The sequence below is a fragment of the Zosterops lateralis genome (assembly GCF_965231275.1).
Source record: "Zosterops lateralis genome assembly, chromosome: 6".
Lineage (NCBI taxonomy): Eukaryota > Metazoa > Chordata > Aves > Passeriformes > Zosteropidae > Zosterops > Zosterops lateralis.
The window spans coordinates 34,085,375-34,111,658 of NC_139761.1; the positions used below are offsets into that span (position 1 = coordinate 34,085,375).

General features: G+C 44.1%; 1 protein-coding gene across 4 annotated transcripts in view; it reads left to right on the plus strand.

Annotated features, from left to right (window-relative positions):
• GALNT16 (polypeptide N-acetylgalactosaminyltransferase 16) overlaps positions 1-26,284 on the plus strand; it is a 75,734-nt gene that overhangs the window by 35,952 nt on the left and 13,498 nt on the right. For all 4 annotated transcript variants that reach the window (XM_083863168.1, XM_083863166.1, XM_083863167.1 and 1 more), the window contains exons 2-13: positions 1,193-1,368; positions 4,223-4,321; positions 10,276-10,343; positions 12,779-12,844; positions 13,823-13,944; positions 15,975-16,062; positions 16,179-16,263; positions 17,285-17,388; positions 20,925-21,051; positions 21,955-22,047; positions 24,127-24,210; positions 25,223-25,364. In XM_083863168.1, coding sequence (XP_083719294.1) covers positions 1,193-1,368; positions 4,223-4,321; positions 10,276-10,343; positions 12,779-12,844; positions 13,823-13,944; positions 15,975-16,062; positions 16,179-16,263; positions 17,285-17,388; positions 20,925-21,051; positions 21,955-22,047; positions 24,127-24,210; positions 25,223-25,364 — 1,254 coding nt within the window. The remainder of the gene's footprint in view (positions 1-1,192; positions 1,369-4,222; positions 4,322-10,275; positions 10,344-12,778; positions 12,845-13,822; positions 13,945-15,974; positions 16,063-16,178; positions 16,264-17,284; positions 17,389-20,924; positions 21,052-21,954; positions 22,048-24,126; positions 24,211-25,222; positions 25,365-26,284) is intronic.

The following is a 26,284-nucleotide window of genomic DNA, read 5'->3' on the forward strand; positions in this document are numbered from 1 at the left end:
CCTTGTCAGAGAAAGCTGCAGAGATGAATGCTCTTCTAAGCTTAATTCCTTCCTGCTAAAGGAATTTGCTGTGGTGTTGTATCTCTTGAATTCTTTCCCAACCCACTAGGACGGTTCAGCCAATATGCTGTGTGATACTGGGGACCATTCTCTTATCTCTTGCCCTCTATAACTCCTAAAAGGAGACCTTTAGCAGAGGGAGAAATGTAATCAAGCCTAATATTAGAGAGTATCCAAGCTATTTTACATTGAAGGATCTCACGATCTGGGGATTATCTAGTGCTTAGAATGAAATATGTAGGTGCTGGTGTCTGCCTCTTGCAGCAGTTTTAGGGAGCTCTAGCACTCCCTTGCAAGGCTGGGAGTATTTTTTCATTATTCATTATTTGGTCTATCAAGCAGCTACCACAGACAATTTGTTAAACTACTTTTATTGTATGAACAGTCTTGATTGCTTTATGGGCAAATATTTTTAGAATTGCAGGTTGTTTCCAAGCAGAATCATGTACCTAAGAGAGGGCCAGAGCTGTGCCTGTCCCTTCTCCTGATGACCCTAATGAATGGTTTTCAGATGCTGATCTTGTACTGACTCTGTGGCCTAGTAAAGTTAGAGGACAATTAGGAGAGGAGAGGGGTGGTCCTGGCCTTTTAACTCTTGTGGGGTACTGGGGACAGTCATGTGCAGCTTTCAACTGTATCAGGGACATCTGTGAGACTGGGCAAGTCTGAGCAAGGCACAGCAGGGCACCTAGTAAATCAGCTGCCTCTCTGTTTGCATGTAGCAGTGATTGTTGAAAGGCTGAAACTGCTTTTCCTCAAAATATGGTGTCTCAGCCACCTTGGCTGGAGACTGCTCTCAGACATTCATTGCCTGGAAGGATTTCCAAATGCCTGCAGTCTCACACATTCTGTGTAACAGGTGCTAAAGGGAATTTGGCTCTGCCTGAGCTATCAGGAACAGCAGCTTTCATCCCAAGCTCAGTCAGTAAGGATAGCGAAGGATTCCTCAGAGATGGCAATTTTAACACCCTGTCTGTGAGGACTCCTGCTTTCCCTTCCAGGCTCTTCCCTATCCTGCCTTCCTCCATGCCTGAGCAACATCCAGTTGTGTGGCAATGTCTGAACTTATTACCTCTCTCTAAAAGTGGGCCAGCCACTCTCCCTGATGCTATGATGCTTGTCTCTGCTCTAGATGACGAGGGCTCCCCAAGGAGAGAGGAGCAGCCGGCGGGGTTTTGATGAGAAGGCTTACTTGTCCTCCAAGGTGCTGCAGGCTGGAGAAGACCCCTACCGCCAGCATGCCTTTAACCAGCTGGAGAGTGACAAACTCAGCAGCGACCGACCCATCCGGGACACCAGGCACTACAGGTACCCCCCAGCCCCTGCTCCCAGCCCTGGCTGCTGCTTGGTGCAGGGAGGCCACTGCTCCCCACTTTGCAATGTTTGGGGTTTTTCTTTGCCAGCTATAGTCCACTGTTTCACTGAATTTCATGGTTCGTCTGGAAAGGTCTCAAATGCTCAGAGAACCTTGACTAATTTGGTCCCAGCTTGAGACTTTTCTAACATCTCTTTTTCCAGGTTCAAACATCATCTTGTTTTAGCACAGCCTCTCTACTGCAGCTCAGATTTCTCTTTGGACAGTTGTTTTTTACCCAACTGCTCCCACACTCACAGCTTCCCTCAGCATCTGTCTGTTCTGGCTGCAAAATACACCTTTGTTGTAGCCTTGCTTTTAGTCTGGTGTTCCTCACCTGCTGTGTCCTTGCTGTCTGAAGCTGGTTTGGTGTTTCTTTCCAGCCTGAACATCACTGGATGAGGGCTGCTGGGGTAGGGATGAAACTAACAAGCAAATACAGTGTTTCATGTCTTGCAAAGCACTTGTTTTCTCCTTGTTTCACTGGGGGTGTATTTATTCTGCTGAAAAAAATCATCCTTAAATTGCTGATAGTGCTTGGATAACAATTTTGTAGTTTCTGGAGTACAAGTAGGTAATGCTTTAGTACAAAAAGGTTCTTGAAAACTGTAGGTTTAATAGTAATAAGATAGTGTACAATAGTCTGCTTCAGTTCTAGACTCTACCTAGAACTATTTATGGTTTTAGGTATAGTGAGGTTGCAAAGCAACATTTCACAGCTGCTGGGAGCAGGAAACCAGGCATCTAACTTGATTGAAATTGTGAAAGGGATGCCAGGAGACATGGAGCTTTGTGAGCCTGCCAGCACTGACAGCCCTCAGAGTGTTTTTTGAAGGCAAGCAGTCAGGACAATTGTTGTGGGATCCAAGTGTTGTGCTGCTGTTCTCCAGCACGGTATTTGGGACTGGCTTCCTAGTGACTCAGAGGCAATGGTTCCATGTTCTGTGTTGCTGACAAGTCTCCCTGCCATGCAGAAGTGCTGTTTTCTGCTAATCTGCTGTCATGTTCTGGCCTAAAACCAGCTCACTTCAAAGGTGAATTATTGTTTATTTTGATCTGTGATAGCATGCAGAGCATGCTTTTTGTGAAGAGCCTCATCTGTGCACTTCAGTCAAAAGAGCAAAATATATGTGATTCCCTGCAAATGTACAGCCATTTCAGACCCAGCTTTTCAAGGATTCCCTTGCATAACGGAGAGTCCAAAGTAGTAAATAGTCTGAACAAAGAAACCTATTTCCATGTTTCTCTCCTTTAGGGAGAAAGGGAGCGATTTGGGAATGAGCAATCTGTGTTTCGGTATCTTATGTTATAACAGTATTGGAATAGTTGCTGGGATGGCCGCTCAGGATGAGGACTTACTTCAGCTGGTACAAGTTAGATTGTGGACCTGGCTCTTTGTTTAAGGAATGGGGAGAGTCTGTAGGTCACTAAGATATCAATTTTTCTTCAGGCACCCAAGCCAGAGCACAGACATACTTGACTTCATATCCTACAAGTTCCTTCTGACTTAGCATGTAGCTGTTTCTTTGATCCAAAACAAAGAGAGGGTCAACTTTCAAACATAGACTTTGTCCTTGTTCTCTGTGATGCCATAGTAATGCTGAAATATTGGGAAAACTTTCCCAAATAACACATATATCAGCTCTTCTGCTTTTCCACTTCCTGATTCCTTAATACATTTTGTATGCATTACATCACGGAGTTATTTTGAAACAATAATAGATATGGTTGGTCTCAGGTCTGTTCTCACGTTGTCCACTTTATCAGGTTTCTCTATATGTTTGAAAATTGCTGTGTGAAGTTACTGTCTCCTTAATAAAACACTGCAATGAAAAAGTCATAAACCAGTAGAATTGAAAATGATAAAGGCAGTAGCAGTTTAGCAATACTAATTAAAGAATAGTAAGTAAATGTGGAAGTACAAGTAATGGGGTCTAAGAAGCGAATTATATTCTCTCTCAGGATGGAGATTCAGTCTATGCAAAGCCTTGAGCTGTTGAAAGTAGGTGTGGTTTCTTCATCAGACAGGAGATTAGAGCAGACTGACTGCAGTTGGGCACTGTTGGGAAGTTAAGAAGGCAGATACTTTGGAGGAGCAGGTCAGCGCAAATCAGCCGTGCTTAGTATCCGCCAGAACCGGATTCAAGATTCACATCTGTGAGTTGTTCCCCTCACAGAAACTTTGTTCTCCACAGGGAGAAGGGGCCTGGTGCAAGTTAATCCTTGGTTCTGAGTGAGAATGTATGTATGTACCTAACATTACACTGTCAGATGAGAAGATAGAAAGAATTGCTCTTCATTGCCAGCAGGTGCATTAGTGTTGAGCCTCAGCAACTCCCCAACACAGATCACAGAACTAGCTTGTGTTTTCCTTTCTGTGAAGTTTTGTGTTCAAAGAATTTGAAGTGCTTTATACAGCAACATCTGGGTGTACCTACTCCATGCATCCTTAGCTTGTCCATGTCCTGTGCATGAATAAACAAGATGTTATGTGAATCACAGGTAAATCCAGGGACTAGAATCCATTGACTGAAACTTAGTTCACTATAAAACCTACATGGCCTCCTTAGCATGCAGCTTTGTGAGTTCAGGTATCATAGCCCCCCAAAGTTGTTTTTCAATAGGCACAGTTCTTTTTAAGCTCTGCCAACCTTGGTGCAGGAGCTACTGAGGCCTCCCTTGCTGCAGCTCAACCTTGCTGATCCTGATTTTAGCATATTACTCTCTTTTTAGAAATTCCAGGTACATTGCTGCAGTGGCTACTGCTGGGTAATATTTGGCTCACACTTCTGCTCTCCTGTGCTGCAGGTGCACTTCTGTACGCTATGACACTGACTTGCCAGCCACCAGTGTCATCATCACTTTCCACAACGAGGCGCGATCCACCCTGCTCCGCACGGTGAAGAGGTGAGTTCAGCCAGGGTGCTGGGCCTGGATGGGAGAGTCTGGGAGTGCTCCAGTGGAAAATTGGGCATTTTGTAGTGGCCACACAAGCAGGGTGGCTGCAGTCCCCCCGAGTGATAGCGTTCTGCTCTCAGGCTGGTCCACTAGGGCAGGCCAGAGGCTTGGATTGGCATTATGGGCATATCTGCAAATCTGCAGTTGGCCACTGTATGGCTCCACTCAGGGGAATCATGAGCAGCAAGAAAGGGTAGCTGGGCCTGCATGTGCAGGTGGGAACAGTCTGTGTGAGCTTGGCTTGGAAGAGTGAGGGGGCACCAAAGAGAGCACTGTGTGTTGCTAGGTGCAGCAGAGGGGTGGAGGCTTGGGAGGGACTATGTTCCATAAACAGTAATGAGCAGCCAGCTAGGGCATGTGTTACAGGTGCTGAGGATGGCTCTGTGGGCAGGAGCAGAGCTTACAAGTCTCTCAAGTACAAAGTCTCAGGGAGTCTGAGTCCTTGCACAGAGTCCCTTGCTGGTAAATAGTTGCTGAACCTGATGGCCTAGCAAGTGCTCCCTGGGGCTTTGCACACAGCTCCTGCTGAGCCTGCAGGACACTTGCTATCTTGTACCAGTGTCTCCTCGTATCTGAGCTGAGCAGTGGACAAATCTAGCTAAGTAAATAGGTCTGTCAGCAATCCCAAATAGATGGAGGCTTGCAGTCATCTGTACCACAAAGTTGTTCTAGCTGTTCCCTCACTGCCCTCTTCTATCTCCCCCACAGAACAAGGCTCTTCCTCTTTTAGTTTTCACAGAAAAAAATGCCCTCTGACTTCTATAACTTCTTAAGTAATTTCTCAACATGTCTCTGAAGTCTGCAAGCAGGCCCAGGAACAGCCTGTTGAGGCTGAAAGAAGAGTGAATTGTCTGTGTAGCAGTTTGAGCTGGTGGTATCACTAACAGGAATGCATTATTTATCATTGCCACTTCTTCCCTTGACAGGTTCTGTGGATGTAAAGAAATGTGCTATGTGAATAAAGAACAGGCCAAAACAGTTGACCTTATGTCTAGAAGGCTGAGTTTCTGCCACCAAGTTTGGTGCTATTGTGTTTCCAGAGACCTGTATATATTACGTTGACACATTTTGTCTTTTTATTTCTATCATTTTCTTTTCATTTGAACCATACAATGAGTTCTGTAGAGTCACTGTCCAGAAAATGGGCCAACTTGTTTGGAATCATGGTGCTGCTAGGGCAGTTTGGGAAGATTTCTGCCTTTTCAGTCATAGGTCAGACAGTAAATAGGTGCTGAGAAACCATGGCAGTATGTCCTCCTTTTTCTTGTCCTGGAATGCCCAGAACTGGACACAGCACTTAAGATGTGATACTATCAGTCTCTTAGATGTAATCGCCTGCAACCAGAGCCCCCAACAAAGACCTTGAAAAGTGGGTGACCCATCTTTTCAGATTGGTCCCTGCAGTGCTGCTGCCACTGGAGGAGTATTGTTATGAGGAACTGGCTGCACTCTGCTGTGTATGGTGTTAGTGGATGGAATTTCCTCCCAGACCTCTGGCTACAGCTGGGGTCTTCATTACCAGACTGTTTACAGCCAGTGTGTGTGATAGATTTACTCCTTCCACATCAGAAGTGTCAATAATTTATCCCTGTCTCATGAGAGCTCCTGAAAGCTGAGTTCTTCTTGGGCTCTACAGTATTTGCAGTGCCACACAACCAAGCATTGGCTAGCAGCCTCATCTCTGAGCACTGAAGGTTTGACAGCCACATACAGAGGTACAGGTTCACATCATGGCTGCACTGCTAGAAGAGGCAAAGGCATAACTCTGACTTGCAACATCAGGTTGACACTGATGTTATAGAGGGATTTGACAGAGCTCTTCAGGGCCTCTTCTGTAACCTGAGAGTCCCATCTTTCAGCAAAACTCATCTGAATGTGCCAGGCTGAATTACTGCTGTGAGTGTAATTGTTGCTCAAGTCACATACACAGTCAGTGCACCAGTACTGTGTAATTACTTTGCATCCCTGGCACTTCGGGATAAGTCAAGTATCAAAGGGACAAGACTGTTCTGTTCTGTTGGGTTTATGACCTGGCTGGGAGTCTGCTGAGGACCACAGTGACATTAAGCAACAGGAAGCATATAATTGCACTGTCTGCTTACCTGCTGACTACTCAGGCTTGCAGCTTGTCATTATTTCTATATCTGCAAGAGCTTTCTTAAACCAGGTAGAGCATGATTATTTGGATAATTATAATGAACCATTTGAGATGCATCTGGTGAAAGTTAAATATGTTATTATGGGCCTTTTCACAAGTTCAGTTATCATGATTACACTGTGGGGATGCCATAAGAGAAATGGGTGTCAAGGAGGAAAACTGATGGAAATGAGCAGCAGTAAAAGCAAAGTTTTCTATGTCTGAAAACATTTTTAGAGGCCTGATCTTTTGAGGTGAGTAGAAAAATGTATTACCAGTTGAAATTATCATACGTGAGGTCTTTGCAGGTATAGGTTTTGAGTGTCTGAATTTGGGTACTCAAAAACCAGCCACAAGACTTTGGGAAATTCTAGAATGAAGTACATGAAAAGGGTACTAGGATTGAACTGATCTTAAACCCAGAGGGAGCCCAAATGCACTCCAGTGAGCCAGATACCAGCTTACTCCAAAGTAACTCAATGAAGTGGCAAGGCTGGTACCAAAAGATCTTGGGAAATGACCCAGGGATGATACTCCCACATCACAGGCTTGTTTCAGGGTGATCTAAACCTGGCAGCTCTAGGGGCCAGATCCTGATCTGCACACCCTTCTTGCCAACCTCACATGCAAATGTGAACAAATGGACTTAAAACGCCCCTGGCAGCTCAGCAGTTGCTTACTTCTCCCTCCCCTCTCTGGGGTCTCTGCTGCTGGGTGGAAGCAACAGGAATGATGTGCTGTTGTTGCTCCCTGAGAATGGGAGAAATGTTTGCATACATTACAAGTGTGAGGGAGAGGGGGAAATAAAGGAGTGACTGTGAGGAGTAATAATGTATTCCCTCAAGCACCCTGTTGCTTGTCCCTCCTGGTCTTCAGAGGCAGCATGGGCTGCATACGTGCCTTCTAGTGTGAGCTCCAGCCATATGTTTTCAGTGTAGAGGGAGACAACTAGTTAAAAATATCCAGCAAGAGTCTAAAGAAGGGAAATGAGGGGGGAATGGGAAATGGGCTGTCAGACAAAACCTGTGAAGATGCCAGTTCAAATGGCTTGTTGCTGGCATCCTCAGTCCTGCAGGAGATGTATGTCAGTCAAGAGCTGCTTGCCTGCTTTGATCTCTTTTCCTTGCTAGGACATAGCTGTCACTCTCACATCAGTCACTTGGTTGGCATCTTGTTCTCCTTCAGAAACAATTGTCACTCAAAAGGCATTTTACATGATTGATGTCTATGCATGATTAATCATTAAGCCATACCATCACTTCTACTGCTGTGACTATTCTTGCAGAAGAAAAAGTCAAGTGCTTTGTTGTTTGGTCCCTCTCTTTCTGATTTCAGAAAGTCATTATTGCAGGGACCTTTTGGTTTTGATGCAAATGTAAAGGTGAATTATCAGGCTCTAAGTGAATGGATTTGAACAGCCATCAGTGGTTCAGCACCTATGCAGATGGCCTGTAAAAATTCAGAGAATGCTGTTGTAATGCTAGAGCATTTGATGTAGCATCTCATTACAATGACAATTTAAATAATGGCAAAAAAAAAAAGATATTATTTTAGAGCAAAGGGGATAAAAACATACTTTTCTGCTAACAGCCAGAATAAACAAGATTATCTGTGAACTCTGGGGGGATGGACAGAGAGAAACTCATTGGTACTGCTGATGTCACATTCATGCAAGAGATAAATGACTCTGATACTGGAAGAAGAAGGAAGGTGTGGGAAAAGGCAGAGGAGATAGGGAATCCATGAGATGAAGGGGGAACATTCCATGTTTCTGCTGTAAAAGGCAATTGCCATTTGGATCTTAGAATTCTAATAATATATTTTTGTGCCTAAAAATGTTTGTCATGGCAGTCTCTGCACCTCACTGAGGGGAAATATTAGGATTACTGTGCTCCTTGTTAAAAAGACAGGGACAACAAAGTGCAAAGAAGATTAAGTACCTTTCCTAAGGATCTACAGCAAGTTATTGCAGAGCTGAGAGAAGAACAGGGCACTGTACAATGAGCTATAAACTCCTTAAGGGATCTGTTCTCTCTACTGGGGAATTAGTGGACAGGTAAAGAACAGAGAACAAAATGGGGCTTTTTTTCCCAGTTACATTGAGTCGAAAGACCTGAAACTTATGGAGAAAATGTGAGCATTGCCAATAGTCAAGCTAGTGGAAGAAGGTATAGAATACCATTTTGCAGCCATTATACTGCAGTCTGTCTAGGTTGTTTTGCATTGCGTTTGCACAGACAAGAATTTCTGTGCAGGGCAACCTTGTCTGTAAAATATGCAGATGATGGTTGTGCTGGGAGAAGCTGCACTTAGAATGCCACAGGAACATCCCCCCACTTCCCACCCCACCATACTAGAGGATCCAGGGAGACATAAACCAAGAGAAACAAATGAGATTCAGTATTGGAAAATGCAAGCTCAGTCATCTAGGGACATGTAAGCTCAAATACAAATACTATCAGAGGCGTATAAAGCAATGTGAATCTGAAATAGTGTGGGATGTGATACTGAGCAGCAGAACAGTCAGAATTTTGCTGTATGAGAAAGCAGAAAACTTCCAAACTGAGGGAACTTTGGCTCTGTATGCAAAGCCATCAGTGGTGTTACTTAACAAGATACCAGTTTATTTCTCTACACCTTCATATCTGGAGTATGGGACTATTCTTCTTGTCCATTTCCTATATAAAACAATCACAACAGCAGCAACAACAAAATCCAAAAGATAAAAAAAGCCAGAATTTTTTTTCTGGTATTGCTCAAAAGAACAAGTGCCACTGAAATGAGACAGGTTGCTAGAACTAGGAGGACAGTGTTTGCCTCTGTTCTCAGTATTAACATTTACATAACTGCCCTCTTCATTGGACTGCCTAAGCATCACTGAGCAATCTTGTTCATGTTAATGAGGACCTGCCTGTGCACAGAGGCGTTGGAGGAGGCTTGAAGGGGGAATATGCTATGTGATGGCAGTAAAGCCATGGAAAAAGGGTTCAAGCATTTTAAATGAAAGAGACTGATAAAGAAGTCAGAACTGAACTGCTCAGACTCTAGAGTACCACAATGCTTTGACATGTGAGGAGGGCAAAAGCTTTTCTCTGTTTTCCTCGTGTGTGTCCTGCAGATGCAAATTCATTGCAGACCTGAGGTTATTACATAGTATGGTGCAACCAACCTGAGGAAAGGGGCTGCTTTCAGCAAGTGTGCTGCTGGTTTGAAAGATAGACAGGTAACAACCAAAAGACAGGAGAAAAAACCCTAGTCCAGAATATTGACAGTACTTCCATCCAAAGAAGGGAATCAGTGAGAAAGCCCAAGCAAGTCACACCTTTTGCATTGAGATAGAGCTCCTTGCTGGGGAAAGTGGCAGCTCTTCATGCTCTCCAGCAGTGATAACTTTCACCCAGAGGCTGGCAGATGGGAATGACTATTGGGCTGCCTCGGGGCAGGTGGTTCTCTCCATTTCACTTCTGTTTAGGGGCAGAGCCTGCTGCAGCATCCTTTGCTAGCTGCCCCAGGCAAGTCCCACAGTCAGTTCCTATCTGTGGGTTCTTGTAAGGTTTGGCTGAGATGCCATAGCTCTCTGGGATGTTCTTACTTGTAGTTTGGGCCTGCCAATGAACACCGTTACAAGAGCAAGGTCACCACTTCCAGTTTACTGGAGTTTGGTATTCCTGCTGTAATGCATAGCACAGCAGATTTCTATCAGTCCTAACATTGTCATTGTTATGGCAGCTCACAAAGTGACTTTTTCTTTCCTGGGTCCCTGCAGTGTTCTGAACCGCACCCCTCCCAGTCTCATCCAGGAGATCATTTTGGTAGATGACTTCAGCTCAGATCGTAAGTTTGGACCTATTTCCTTTACACTTATTTCTTCCTTTCTGTTTTCCCATTTTTTGTTTGCTCTGTTGAGTCCCCCTTCCGCACAGATTCCCTCTTGTCTGTAGGCAGGAGAAAAAGAAAAGAAATCTGTGTTTAATGTCCATGCATGACAGAGGCCACAGCTTCTTCCCCTCTTTTTCTATCCATTGGGTCTTCCTTTTCTGTCAGTGTGGGAGTTTTTGCTAGCTTGCCAGAGATCTCTGTCAAGTTTCATTATGCACCATTTGGTGAGCTGTTTAGCTAGATATATATGTAGCAATTGTGTACATGATCAGACCAGGTACCTACAGACCAAGGGGCAAGAAGAGGATGCAATGGAGCGTACAGAAAATAGCTGCCTGGGGTCCTGCAAGCAGGCCTAGGCAAGACTGGCTGTCTGTCTCCATGTGCCTGGGATCCCAGGTGTCCCTGTGGGAAGCTGTGGCAGAGTTACTGCTTTGGAGAGCACCGTACTTTCTTCTGCAGCTTGACACAGGGATGGAGTGTCTAGTGCATCAGTTCCACCAGACCTGCAGACTGGAGGCTCTGGAGTCTTTCTGCCTGTACAGCTGCTCTTGCTCCTGGCTGTTGTGTAGCATTTGTGAGGTGGTGGAGATAGAAGACTTCTGGCTTCTCTCATGATGTGTTCTAGATTCAAGGACAATCTAGTTATGTGCCATTTATAATGATTGATAATTACTCCTCCAGAGCACTTTACAGATAGCTGTGAATGCCCACCTTGGCCTGCTGAGGTAAGGAAGCAATGCTGTTTTGATTTTGAAGCTAAATGCTTATGTAGCTTTGGCCTAAAAAAAATTTTTAAAGATGGATACTGAGATAAGGGATTTAAGTTTTTGAGGGCCTTACACTGTGTTTTGAATAAGTACTAAGCTGTGCTGAGCTGTTTAACTTCAGTGTTTCTGAGTACTTCCAACAAACAATCCTAAGTGTCCCACATTCTGCACCTAAAAATTCAGTTCTTAATGGGCAGAGTATTCCAGATCAACAGTGATGGATTTCTGGTACCTGTTCTGCACAGGGTTCAGCCAGACACTCCCATTTAGGTTCTTCAGTAAATAGAAAGGTTTTTAAAAGGCTCCATCCTGTCACAGCTCTTATTTTTTCACTGGCAGCTGGATATTTGTGGATGTAGCCACTTCCCTGAGACACCTTCATGGAGGCACTTCAGCACATGTTTGAGGTCTGACACTTTCCTTTAATACCTGCCTCAGTTTCTCCAAATACACTGAGAGTCTGTCCTCTCTGGCAAGTAGCTACAGGCAGAGTGATGTGCTCCACTCCTGCAGAGCAAATCAATGAATAAGGATTCTCATACCTGAAGCTGTGACTTGGCAAAGATAAAAGCATTGCCTTCCCTTATAGCAGCATTCCAGCAAAATCTTGATGCTCTACAGGTCAGAGCACCTGCCACTTCCCTTGAAGATGATGCAGCATCTGCCAAAGTGCTGATGTAAGAGCAGCATTTCAGATTGCATGTATACTTGAGAATGGAAATGCTTGTACAGGAACATGCTAAGAGGTGCACTTTGGCTAAGGGCATTGGCATTCTCCCCAGAGTGCTCAGTCTGTGGGAGGATGGCAGCAGGAAAGAGGGAGCATGAGACATGAAAATGATTATGGAATAAATGTGGAAATCGGGATGGAGCAAAAAGAGGAGCAAGTTAGAAGTTACTGTTCCTATGATATCTGCTAGAGCAGGAATAGAGAGGATGACAGAGAACAGAAGGACTCAGTGCTCATTGGTATCTGGCTGGAGCAGGTAACTGTTCCTCTCCCCCATCTTCCCTAGGTAATGTAAATGAGGGATGCCAGGAGTTTCTGGCAAGCTGCCAGCAAAGCCCTTGGTCAGGCATCCATGTGTCAATGTAATGGTGTCTCCAAGGAAGCAGGTCACATCCCAGTGACCTTTATTAAATAAAATCAAGTGGAAGCTGCCCTGAGAGCAAATGGCAGAAAATGCCCAGATGAGCCACTGAAGGCAAAGAGCACAGATAAGATGACTTTATGTTACAGAACTCTCTTTTCCTTGGCTCTTTGGTGATTTGCAGTCCCACTTCCCTGTGTTCCCTCCATTTCATTAGTTCCCAGTGCCACACTGCCAGCACATGCCCCATTGTTTTTTGTGAAATGCTGAGCAGAGGAGATGGAGGCCTGGCTGCTCAGAGAATTGGAAAACACAGGCTCAGCTGCCTGAGGAGGACAGCAAGCAGGCAGTGCTCTTCTGTGTACTTTACAGACAACAGGATTGAGGCCATCAGGCTGATTAATGTGATGTTAAGTGAAAGCAGAATTTCTCCTCCCATGGAGAAGCAGGAGGACATTTAATTGCGGCTCTCTGTTGAAGCCAAATAATTCATGTATGTGTACCAAATGTCTTTTTTGTCTTTCCCAAGCTGAAGACTGCCAGCTCCTTACAAAGATCCCAAAGGTCAAGTGTCTACGAAACACCCATCGAGAAGGTGAGTGTGGAAAGCTTCCTTAGTACAAAAATTTTGCCTATTTTTCCACATGCCCCTGGTTGCCTCCCAGCTGCTTACGTGTTGTTTCTTAGAGTTTGTTTTTTCACTATGAGCATTTGGAAGCTTTGTGAAGGGAGAACACAACTTATCAACTCTCAGGCTTCAGGGGTCTCATGTAATACATAAATAATGAGAAGTGGTGTCCAGAGGCCTTGGGTGGAACAAAGACCAGATTTTAAGATATTTATGAATAAAGGTCCAGATATAAGTCTTGTCCTTTTAAACACAAGCTATGAGACATGGGAGAAGGAAAAACAATCATGTATCTATCCTAAACAGATACAACTAAGGAAATTTTTTTCTTGTATATCTGCTACGTGCATAAATGACTCTGACTTTCCCAGCTGCTCTTTAGTTTGACTCACATGTGCTGGCTTATTTCTAAAGCTGTCAGTGCACAGCAGGTTTGAAGCCAAGATCTAGAAGGAGGGACAAAAATGACTGTTTAGTTCACAAAGAGCATTCCTCGTAGTGGAATGGTTTGTAAGAAAGTAAGAAGTAATCTGAGAGCCAGGCTGATATCTCTGCAGGGTAGAATAAAGGACAAGTGGGAATAAAGCAGATAAGCAGTAAGGAAAGCAAAAAGCAGAGAGCAGAATTTGGCCATGGGGAATTGGTGATGGAGGCAGCAGGGTGCTCAATGAGAGAGCAAGTGAGCAGGCAGCAGCCAGGTGGAAGTTCTGTGTCATGGACAGAAGCGACAGGAGAGGTCGTTCATTGTGTACTGGGAGGGCTTATCTGACTGTCCCCAGGGTATGCCCTGCTCTGAAGCTGCTCTCTGCTCCTGATAGAGATGTGATATAGGAGAATCACCTGCTCTTCCCCTGTAATGGCCACACAAAGTATTTTTTCTGAAGGATGCTCAAACGTTTCCTTTCCTTACCTTCCTGCTCCTTTGCTGTCCTTCTCCCCTCGCAGGGCTGATTCGCTCTCGCGTGCGAGGAGCTGAAGTGGCAGCTGCTGACATCCTCACCTTCTTGGACAGTCACTGTGAAGTCAACAGCGAGTGGCTGCAGCCAATGCTTCAGAGAGTGAAAGAGGTGAGCACCATGTCCCTCTGTGGGATGAATGGAGCTGGTCTGTCCTATGCTGTGGGATCCTTTGCCCTCCCATGCATCCAGAACTGGTGAGAACAAGGCCTGCCAAGGTACTCCTCAGGCAGGATGTTACAGAACGAGCTACAGCCTGAGCTAGATGGGCAAGAGATCCCTGATGGGATTCTGTTCTGCCAGTGGGATAAAGCAGGAGGTGCAGAGTGATGGGATGCAGTGCTGAATGCTGGAACCACCAGCTTGTACCTCTTGTCTCCTGCAGGCATTGTGCTTCCTCATCCTCTTCACCTGTATGTAGGACAGCCCATTGGGCAACATATGTTGTGCATTTTTTCCATGGTTTCCATCTCCTTTGATGCTGGACCCTCCCCTCTGCCTTGTCACTGCCAAAATTTTCCTTCCATTAACGTTCCCACTGAGCTGCCACCATATATCACCTGCTTGCAGGCAGCTTCCTATCACAGAGAAGCTGCCTGTAAGTGCAGGGATGTCCCTTAGATGGTTCACTTGGCAAAGGATTGATGTGAGGCTGGAAGAATGAAAATCAGGGAGAAGTATTAGCAGCTGTCACCCTGACTGCACTGTAGAGCTGGAGGGAGAGATCATACAGCTCTGCTGTAAGAAAGGGCAGGGGAGAGGTGATGAGAGAAGCCCTGCTTGTGAGTGGCTGTGATTGTTCCCCTCTGAAAGGAGGATCCCAGGAAGTAACGAGTCTCAGGAGAAGGGGTGGAGGCTTTAATGGTGCTTTTGTAAGCGTGTCTGATTAGCTTTATATGAAGGAGCAGAAGAAGGTGAAACTTCAAAATTGATGAATTAAAAGCTTCTGCTTTTTATTCTTGTTCAGTAAAGCCCATAAATGTTTACTTTACTTATTGGTCTTTAAGTCAAGCTGCAGCACCACCACAGGGGTTCTTAAGCAGAAAGAACCTCACTCATTTCTTTAGGGAGGGATCTGAATTGCAAAAGCCTGTGTGCTAATTCTAGTATACAAATTTTTTAGTGAGCAGATTTCAAGTCAACCTATTTCTGACCTACTTCCTACATTTCTGATGTGCATCCTATTTCAGATTTCAGTTTTGCCCTAGCCAGTCCTGGCACAGATTGGTTGAAGTAGTGGCTGGCACACCAGGCTGCCAGGTGGGTGCTGGAGTCTCAAGCAGGGCAGACACACTCTGGCTGGGCAACCATTACAGCTCAGAGGGGAAATAACATGAATCCTCTTACCAAGGATGTCCCATCCTAGCCAAGTGTGGTACCTCATGAGGAACTATTGTAAGGCACAGAATGAAGGTTTGATAGGAAAGGCATGGATGCTAGCAGCTGTCTAATAACAAGGTGCTGTTTCTGGCATTGCCAGCTCAGTTTCATCTTAAATGTCAGCTGTCACAACGCTGTCTTTAATGCCCTGTCTTGTGATGTTGAAAAATTGTTCAACTTCTACTTACTAAAGGGATTGCAAAATAAAACTGTAAATGTCTATATGCCTTAATGGCAATAAAGTACTCACAGTATCTTGATATTATAATGTATACAATTGTGTCATGTGTATTATAAAGTTTGCACTATGAATCTTAAATGTGGGGTCTTGATTCACTTCTTAGGAAAATGCTTTACTAGGGGGTTGATAATTTCTAGGCTGATGATAATGAGTTAATTCAAGGATGGCTGAGCAGAAGGTGTGCTGTCAATAGATATCAAAAGCAAGCACAAAACCTTTGGGACAGTGATTGATGCCCTGTGACTTGGGCAGGAAATAAAGAGCTGTTTCTTAGCAGCATTCCTAGGTGCTAGAGTCCAACTCCATTCCCCACATCCATGGAGTGCAGCTGGCTAGTACCCACCATCTCCAGGTTTGGATTTTGTGGCCATAGATCCCTTGCACAGCTACCAGAACCATATTGGAGAAACCAGATAAAGATTTACATGTGCAACTTCATGTTTCCTGATCTCTGGCAGCTTTGCTGGACATTCAAGAAACCCTCACTCATTTTTTTCCCCCCTTTCTCTCTCTCCCTTAGGATTATACTCGAGTGGTGAGTCCAATCATTGATGTTATCAGCCTGGATAATTTTGCCTACCTGGCAGCATCAGCAGATTTGAGGGGAGGTGGGTATAATTGATGGCTTATGTAAGTTAGACCTGAGGGATAGTGCATGATAAATAAGTTGTGTTCTCTTCAGCTTTCCAAGAAAACCAATTTGGCATGTCTTTTTCCTTTTCAGGGTTTGACTGGAGCCTTCACTTTAAGTGGGAACAGATTCCTATAGAGCAGAAGATGTCCAGAACAGACCCAACTCAGTCTATAAGGTACACCCTGAGGGACAGGGTACACTTCTCCAAATACCTTTGCTAAGCCTTCACCAGTGTGGCAAGGAGAGTACAGGGACTGCCTTGCTGAGCACAAAATGCCACAGTGTTCACTTGATGATGACAAACTCTTCATGTTGTTTTCTGAATACATTGAGGTCTATATCCTAAGTGTGAGAGTACTGCTCTCTCAATATTGTAAGAATAGTGATTATTTACTATCATGCACACCACCTCTACAAGCCACCTCTTCTTCTATATGTTTGTTCTTTTTTCTCCCTAACTTAATACTCTGGATGCCTCAGAAATCACTTTGAGGTTTTTTAATTACCTCCATCTTTCAGATGAAAACTTAAAGAATGAAGCAGATATACAGTCATTCCCCATGTGTAAAGCAGATCAGAAAACTGAATCTTATCTAGTAATGTGGGCATAGAATTACTCCTACCTACTAAATCTGCATGTCCACAGACAGAAGAGATTCTGTTGGCTGGAACACTTGTTGCCATCCTCACTGCAGGGTACATGGCTCTGAGACATGTAGAACGTAGCAAATTCTGATATGAAGAGATATGGTGCTTGTCTGTATAGGCAGACAGCTCCCTGTTTGTAATATAGAAGTATCATTTAATTTCTCTGTGTAGTTTGTGAGCCTCTGTTTTGTACTCCAGAGGCAACGAGCTTGTTAACAGCAGAGCAGTACATACAGCAGCCTGTCACACCATGTCTAATTGGTGAACACAGTCATCAAACAGTGCCTCTCATTCCTTCACACTGTGCATATTTGTATAAATACAAAAGACACAGCATTACTCTTGTAGTGCTTGGAAGACCATCTAACAATGGCATGAGGATGATCTAGTGAGGATCATCTCAGAAACCTGCTGCAGGCTCATGTTCCACCTCTACTATTTTTCTCTTTTAAATGAGGCCTGGACAAATTGTCTGCCCTTTAAAATTAGGTTTGTGGTACTACATATATGTGTGATTATTTTTTCTGGATTTCTGTTTTCTCTTCCAGAACCCCTGTCATAGCAGGAGGCATCTTTGTGATTGACAAGTCCTGGTTTAACCACCTGGGAAAATACGATACTCAAATGGACATCTGGGGAGGAGAAAATTTTGGTGAGTTAGGATGTTTCAAGTGAATGGCACACTAATGCAGAACTGCTTCCCAGTTTTCATTGCTTACCAGAGCCTTTTTTTTTTGAGAGATCTAATCAGCATGTCACTGTAAGGTTAGGTCAGTGTAATGGTCAGGTAGTCCTCAAGGTGGTCAGAGCTGTATTGCTGTCAGCATAAAGGATAAACATCTGATCAGGGCTACACTCTCCTGCAGGCATATGTGATATTATACAGGAGCTTCCACAGTACATGAAAGAAAGAGGAACCTCCTGATATTTAAATTGTTGCTTGTTTTTTGGAGAACATTCCTCCAGTTCTTCACACAACAGTCTGTGTTGTCCCAGCTCTGAAGTGGGCACTCACTATTGCAGCCTCTTATACCTGTTCCTCTCCTGCAGATAAATCTGAATTGGTCTCCCAGCTTGACAAGTCAGACAGATATTTTTCCTACTAAAGCAAGTCTCTTTGTAAATGGAATTTGGTTACAAATGCAAACATTTAGAAGCAGGCTAGGGCATCACAAACATCTGAGGAATTCAGAGGCCCAGTGTAGTCTGTCCACTCACATGCTGTTTTAGGGCATGGTGCTTAAACCCATCTGCTTGCACCTAATAGTGGCACAGATATTCCAGGCATCTCTTTTTGCCCCGTGTAGAGGGATGCTGCAATGTCACCAGGTGTTAATGACAAAAGAAAGATGAATGTTAAGGAGAGGTTCATGGAGATGTCAGGTATTCCAGGCATTCATTTAGAAATGGTGCAGCTGAGGAGATAAAAGCCTTATTTTTTGTAGTCAGCTTATGTAGATTTCTCTGTAGCTAACACTCCAGAAAAAAAAAAAAATCTGTCTCTACAGGTTCCATAAATGTCACAGATTTGTAAATAAAACCTTTCGAAGAAGAATTTGTATGGTGTTTTCTAGCACCTGGAGAACCAATTAGAAAGAATGAAATAGTCAGGAAGGGGAAACTTGTTTCTCTGAACACAGCTGGGAGAGCTGCCTCTTTCTGAAATGCTTTCTAAAACCATTAAATAATATTTTGGGCTGATAATAGACTCTCAAGGTACCACATTTTAAAAACAAAATATCTAATAATGAGTCTTCTCTGTTTTCCCAGATCTCAATTCAGTTTTATGGTATTTGCTATATTAAAAAGAGATATTAAATGGTGCTGGCATTGGAATCTACGCAGTCCTAGTAGCATCAGCTCAGCACTGTGGCAGAAGTAACAGGAAGCCTTGACCCAGGCATGAAGGTCTCCTCCCTTATGTCCCTCAGGAGCAGAGCCAAACTCAGCTCCTTGCCACCACTAGCCCTGCTCCAGCTGCAAAGCCAGCCACTTGGCCATTCTGCCAGCCTCTGGGCTGTCGCTGTATAAAAGCTGTAAACACCAAAGATGGAGAAAGAATATTTCTTTAGGCTTTTCTCTGTCTGCTTCTGCCCACCTGGGAGTCCAGTGTTGCAGTTTGGTCTATATGTCAGTAGCATGATGCCAAGTAGAGCTCTCTGCTATAAATAGCATAAGTAAATTATTTGCATGCTCCCAGCCATTCTTCCATATAGAGCTTATCAAAACCACAGAATTGCTCTGCAGAATTTGCTTCATTCTCCTTGAAATAGCTCTTGTAAAGCCTGGCTGGGCCAGGCTGTGTGCGACTCAGCCACGTGTACAGGGCTTGCCAGTTTTGCCTTGTTATGAGGTTTTTCTGTAAATTCAATGTCTCCTGTCACTTGTCCCTCATCCTCCATCAAGTCTGTTGCTGCTGAAAGCAGAGGGATAGAAACCAACCAGGATTTGGCTACAAAAGTATTAATTGAAGAATTCAGAATGGTTAATTCTTAAAATCTTAAGATTTTTTAAATTCTTAAGAAATTTTAAATTCTTGATCTCTTAAAAAAACAGTTTACCATACTTAATTGAAAACTGAGTTTTCCAATCAAGGAAAAGTATTGATAATGTTCTGAAACATTATTTTTACTATTATTACAATTTTGAGTGGGAAGGGACTGTTTGAATTAGGTCTTCATTTGTAGATGAGATGAGAGAGTAGTTCTGTCTAAGATGGTGTGAGAAATCCTCTCTTTGGAAATGGATATCACTTTCAAGTTAAACATGCCAGACTGAGAGTTTTGTTTTTCTTGTAGGCCAAAGTGAGTCAGAAGCTCATTCCAGGAAAGCAAATATCAGCTGGACACATCACCAGACAGAAACTTATGTCTTGGGGTTTTTTAAGCTGTTTGTTTCTGAAATCCTTCCTCTCTTCAAATCTGGAACTCTCTGTTAAAAAGAGTCTGAAAATAATTATCTCTGGATAAGAGTCAGGAGAGAAAAGAGCTAGTAAGAAATACTACAAAATACAGTCTAATCAAGTGGGGTTTTTTACTGAGAAGCTACATTAAATAGACCATCTCTCCCCACCCTACAACTCACTGTTTGAGCTACCTCTCAGTATGCAGAGAGGAAAGCTATGGAGAAAGATGAAGGCTGGGAAGATGTTAGTGTGTGTACTTGGTTTCAAACATCCATTAGATCTGGATACATCATTTCTTTTAATTTCTAAGTGTCAGAGCCACATAAATCAGGCATTACTGGAGGGAGATCCCAACTGAGTAAAGTTTTTGAAATAATCAGTCTGCAATCTGAAGCACTTTTGGTAAAGACTACCAAACCATCCAGGTAATTTTCATTTTCCTTCTTCTTTCTCTTTTCATCACTACATAAATTGAAAGTGGAAAACCCCTCTGGTGTGGCAGTGATTAAACTTGTGAGGACAGACCCATAAGCTTGAGCAAGGTCACATACTTTCTGTGATGCAAATCAGTGCCTGCACATCAAAGCTCCATGCTCTTCTAATCCTTTAACAAAATGTTGAATCTAGCTTCAGGATAGGGTGGATTTCTTCAAGTAGCAAGATCTTCTCTGTATTTACATAGTCATACTATATGACTGCAACAGTCAGTTGCTCTATTTAATTACTAATAGAGCCAAGCAAAATGAGAAGGAAGAACTCTTGTAGGGTGGATAAAATAGAGGTATGAGGGAGAGGAATTAGCTCTAGACATTGACTCCCTATACCCTCATCTTGTTCTGTTCTTTCCCCTTGTCTTCTAAACTGCCTTTCTTCCTTACATGATTTGCTTTACACAGTAAATTCTTCCTTTTTAATTCCATATATGTGCTGGGGTGAGAGTAACAGAGGTCCGAAACAGGGTGTGTTTGGGGGAGAGTGGTCTCAGCCTGTTGCCAAGTGCCATACTGAGGGCCTGACATCCTGAGCAACCTTGAAGACCTGGTCAAATGCAAAGGTGTCTCACTGAAATGAGACCAAAGAGAGCAGGACTGTAGAAGGTTTGGAAGTCCCTGAGCTGCAATGGTTGCCTGCATTTTAACAAAGGGAGGGCAGTTTCTCCACTCTCACCATGGCATTGCTTTCCCTGATTTTGCTGTTGCAGGCAATACACCTAGAGCAGAGGGGTAAGAAAATTGCCCTTCTTGGACCTGTTGCAGCTGTATGACTCTTGGGGTCTCTTCCAGAGCTCTCTTTCCGAGTGTGGATGTGTGGTGGGAGCTTGGAGATCGTTCCCTGCAGTCGAGTGGGACACGTGTTCAGGAAGCGCCATCCCTATGACTTTCCTGAGGGCAATGCACTGACTTACATCAAGTAGGTGTTGGGAAGTTCCTGGTAGCAGCCAGGCCACCTTCGTGTTGGGCATGTCTAACTAAGTCTGAATTCTTTGTTGTGCTTTTGCCTGGTAACAGAGAACAGCTTGTGACTGAGCATCTGTTCTCAAGGGAAGGATGAGTAGCTGTTTTCTATGAACAAAACCTGTTCCCTTCTCTGCTGTTTGTATTAGTGTCTCTTATTCCTTCTCAGTCTCTGGTGGGGGGGGGGGGTGGGGAGCAGTATGCCAGAGAGACACCCTGGCTATTCACAGATGCTGCCCTGTGACATGTGCATGGGTCTCAGCAGTCCTTGGACATCTCTGTTGTCTCTGAGCTGTATACACTCTAAGATAAACCCTGAGGACAACTTCTACTGCAGGACAGATGGAAAGAGAAAAGAGATGAGATGAAGTGTTTGATAATGAAAGTGATAAAGCATTGCTGCAGGGCCCCAGAGAGATGGTGAAATCTCGCAGTTGGAGATTTCAAAACTCAAAACAGTCAAGACCCTGAACAACATGACCTAATATAAAGCTAGCCTGATTTGGGCAGGAGGTTAGAGGTTAGACAGGGCTGAATTACCCCATAACGTTATTCTAACCTGGCAAAAGGGATACTGTAAATGTGTGTGATGGTGACAATCAGGCCTGGTGTCTCTGCAGAGGAAGTATGTGTGAAAAAGTCATAATAAAATATGGCTGTTAAATTTTTTACTTCTGAAGTGTTCTCGCAAGGCTCTGTAGACTTAACACAATCAGTCTCTGTCCATCCCTACTGCCTACTCTGTTCGTATTTGGGACTGTCCCCCACTACCCCCTGGCAGATGAGCCTTGGGTGCCTGCTCCCTGGGAGGGCATGTTCTGCAGCAGAGCATCTCCTCAGCATCTGCTCCCTCGTGCAGGAACACCAAGCGCACAGCAGAGGTGTGGATGGACGAGTACAAGCAGTACTACTATGAGGCCCGGCCCTCAGCTATTGGCAAGTCCTTTGGAAGGTAAGCTGCCCCAGACCTTGGTAGGAGGGCTTTGCTAAACCCCTGGGTAGCAAGAAATGGTTTTTAGGTCTTCTCTGGGTGAGAAATAGAGGTGTTCTGAATGCCTGGTTTTCAAGGGAGGTTGTAGCTTCAGTGTCTGGCTAATGAGGTTTGCTTCTAATTCACTTTATTTTTTTCCCCAGTAACACTGCATAAATCATTTGTTAACAGAAGGCCAAAGGGATCTGTAATGAAATTAGAAGACCAGACATTTTAAGTGGATTGACAGGAATATTTTTCTATCACAGCATGCAGCTGTTGTAGAAATGTGAGCTGTATCTTGAGCTTGATCTGAAGTTCCTGTGCAGATGCAGAATCTCAGGGCAAGCACAGCTGGCTGGCATATGGGCACATTGCTCTTGGTGCACACCCCACTTTTTTGATGGATGGAGGGTAGGATGTAGGATGGATGTAGGGCAGGAGAGAGCATGGCCAATGTTAAAATTTAGAAACACAATCTGCAGAACTGTGCTTCTTAGAGCACCTTTGCTAAAGCTGTCTTCAGGCCACATGGGACTTGTTATCAGCTTAACAGTTCTCTGTGACCCAGAAATCAGTGATGGACACCAAACCTGGGATGAGAGGAGAGCTTGTTGTCTGTGCTCTCAAACCCCTATGACTGCCAAATAAATGTAAAAATCCCAGGAGTGCTGTGTTTCTGTGGGTTTTATCTGCCTGTGAACAAAAGGCTATTGTTGTAGCAGTGTAAGGACGTGGCAAATGTGGTTGTATCTCAAATGTGTAGCTGTGTGCACAGGATAATGATGCATCTCCTATTTATTTATGACAACCAGGTCTCTTTTCTTGCTGTACACTTTGCTTTATAATCATAGTGCATTACATATCTTCATAAAAATAGCTTTGCCTACTTAATTTATCGGTCCTTGAGCTGACTGCAGCACCTGAGCTGGCACCACATAGCAAGTAACCCTGCTGCTTGTGGAGGAAACCAGACTATTGCATATTGTATATGGATATATTGCTCATGTGTTTTAGTGGCAAATCTGCAGTCCTTGTTCACACAGAATTCCTAGTGACTTTACTGGCAACATTGGCTGAATAAAAGCTGGAGCAGAGCATAAGACTTTGATTTCAGGCAATTTCCTATAGTAACAGCTCTGTGAACTTGCATTAAATCTAGATTTTAGGGCGCAAGTGCCTTTTGACACCATCACTGACAATTGATGGACCCTTCTTCCCCTCAATTCTGATGTGGGTATAAAATCTAAGAACATTACCCTGAGGTATGTGGCCTCACGTACACATGGTGTCTGTGGGCCAAGGATGGAGAGGTACATGGGTACAGTTGAAATTGCTTCCCAACACACAAATGTAGTGTTATAGCTTAAAGACAAGAGTTCTTGGTTTTGCTGCTCAGTAGGACTGCTGGAGGGAAATCCTCTTCTTCAGCCAGCTAAAGCCAAACAAATCAGCAGTGGGAGGACTGCCACAATAGACAGCTACTGAGATATTGAGGTAATCTCCCCTTATACTTCCACCCTTCCCTTAAACTCCTTAAGAACAAATAATTAAATTCTCCAGGTCTCAGTTTTCTAACCTGAGCCTAGACTTGCTGCCATGAGCTAGAGACATGCTTTAGCAAACACAGATTAATCATCTGTATGTACCTCAGCACAAACACTTTTTAGGCCTTTTCAGCAGCTGATTGTTGTGCAGGTTTCATGGTATGCCTCTACAGGGGCACCCAGAGGCAGAAATGCTTTCCTGATCTTGCAGCAGTTTTACTGCAATGTATTATTTAACAAAGTGGGACTTGAGCCCTGCCATTGCTCTGAGCCAAAGGAAGTGCAAGGGCAGCTCTCTGCACGTGTTTGTCTTCCATTTCTATTTCCTGCCACTTCTCTCTCTCCTCCTCATCACCTCAGGTCACTGCTAGTGTTCTGAACCTAGCAGCAATTACATGGGAGAATGAGTAAAAAAAAAAGTCACATAATTCCCTCAAACCTCCTGGTCAATCTTCATTGATTCCCCTCCCTCCTGTTCACTGCCTTATTCTCAGCAAACTGCCTGTGTTTCCAGTGTTGCAGACCGAGTGGAGCTGCGACACAAACTGAACTGTAAATCCTTCCAGTGGTATCTGGAGAATGTCTACCCCGAGCTCAAGTGAGTCAGTTCTTCGCTTGTAGAAATCTCTGAAGGATTTGGGAGGTGGGTCACAGTGGGAAGATGAGCCTTGACAGCAGTGGGCAAAAGGGAGACTTATGCTTGGAAAAGATTTTCTCTGTTCATCTTTTTGGTGAGGAAGCTCCTGTGTTTTCCTGGCTTATATTATCACAGCTCTGCAAAAGGTCTGCCTTCTGTTCTGCCCCACATGGCTGTCCCTTGGAAATGTGCTTGGTAACAGTGGTGTTTTTGGAGGTGTGGGGTGTAGACAAATGCCAGAGCACTACACCCTTCCCAGTTTTGTCTTAGTCCCTGCCTGTTGGATGCTCTGTCTGGAGGGAGTTCAGCTAAGTAGAACTGGACAGCCTCAGTGCAGAGGTTTGGGTGGTTCAGAGAAGGTTCTAAGGAATGCCAGAACCAGCTGTCCCTGTGGCTTCTCCTGCCCTGCACAGTGTTATGTCCTTGCACAGCTGGGAGGCAGCCTGGGTAAAGCTGTGTTGTTGGCATGGGCAGACCAGCACACCCTGGCAACACACCTTTACACCTCAGTCTATGGCTAGCATGAGTGGAGGCTGAAACATCCAGCTATAGTCTGGCCTGGACAGATCTTCCCTGCATTCCCACCAATGAGCCAGAGTATGTGTTAGCTGGGGAGACGACTGAGAAAGGGGGAGGAAGAAGCAGAACAAATCAGTGTGGATATGCTTTTTTGCTGGAAACAGTTTCTTTCTACCTTTCAGACTCTTTCAGAATCATCACATTAAATTGGTTAGGGTACCCCTAAAGATCCTGGTATGCCTTCTGAAACAAAAAGGTATCAGTCCTCTGACCAAGTTCTCACTTGATTTTTGCCTCCTCCAGATATTTCCAGTGGGTAGCATGATGTTGTTTATTCTCTGTCAAATATAGGGGATTGTGTTTCAGTCAGGGGCCAATTACACCCTTATAAATGTGAAAGTACTTTGGACATTTCTTTGTATGAAGTACTATGCAACTGTCATTTTACTTCAAGGATCCCTGAAAAAGAATTGATTCCAGGAATAATTAGACAAGGAGGAAACTGTCTGGAGTCTCAGGCACAGGATACCACAGGGAATATGTTGGCTGGCATGGGAAACTGTAAAGGGATGGTGAATAATCCACCTGTCACTCAGGTAAGGCACGCTTCAGTTTGGTGGTTTGCTCTTGCTCCTGCCCTTTTTATTACCTGAATGAAGAGGCCTGAATCTCTGGCCTTGGTGGGTTGATATGGAGATGAAGGAAGGAAGAATTTTACCCAGTAATGATTTTAATAATAAGCAGAAAAAGAAGCACATCTCTCAGAGCTCTGTTGGCTCAACAGACTCAGCAGTCAGTCATAGAATGTGAAGGTTTTCATCACTCAGAGACAGCAGGTAGTGCTTACATGCTCAGAGAGTGACAAGACTCATTGAGTATCATTTTGGAGGCTGTGCTTGCCTAGTACCCTGGCATGTGGGTAAGAGATTTTTGGGGATTAGAAACATTTCTTGCTCTGCCAGCTCAGCTGTAGCTGCAAATGACTTGAATTGTGCTGTATTTCAGATGTGTTTCCGTATAAAGCACAAATAGAATTTAAATAGCTGACCCCAGTGGCAGTAATGTGATGCAGTTCTCCTAACTGCAGTGGAGCTGTGATGGTATAAACAAGCTGAAGATCTGCACTCAGACTCTCTGTTGGTGACTGAAAGCAGCAGGGAAGCAGCTTGAGAAAGCAAAGGGTCACAGTAGGGTATTTTATGCCAGAAAATACACATTCATGTCTGTTAACTTTTGGAAACTAGTTTGCAGCCAGCATTCAATGTGCCATTCAATGTGCCATTTAACCTGATCATTCCTCTGTGCTGTTACCATTTGAAATCTCTGAAACTTTCTGCATTTTGTGTTTCTTCCTTGGGGAAAGTATAGTAGTAGCAGTTGATAGGATCAGGTATCCGTCTAGCTAGAGGGAGGAAAAAAATGAATCCATTTGTCCCTTATGCATGCTGGTGATATACGGATATGCTTGCATGTGTCATGCTTTGCTTGACAGTCTATAGGTCCCAGATACCTGTTA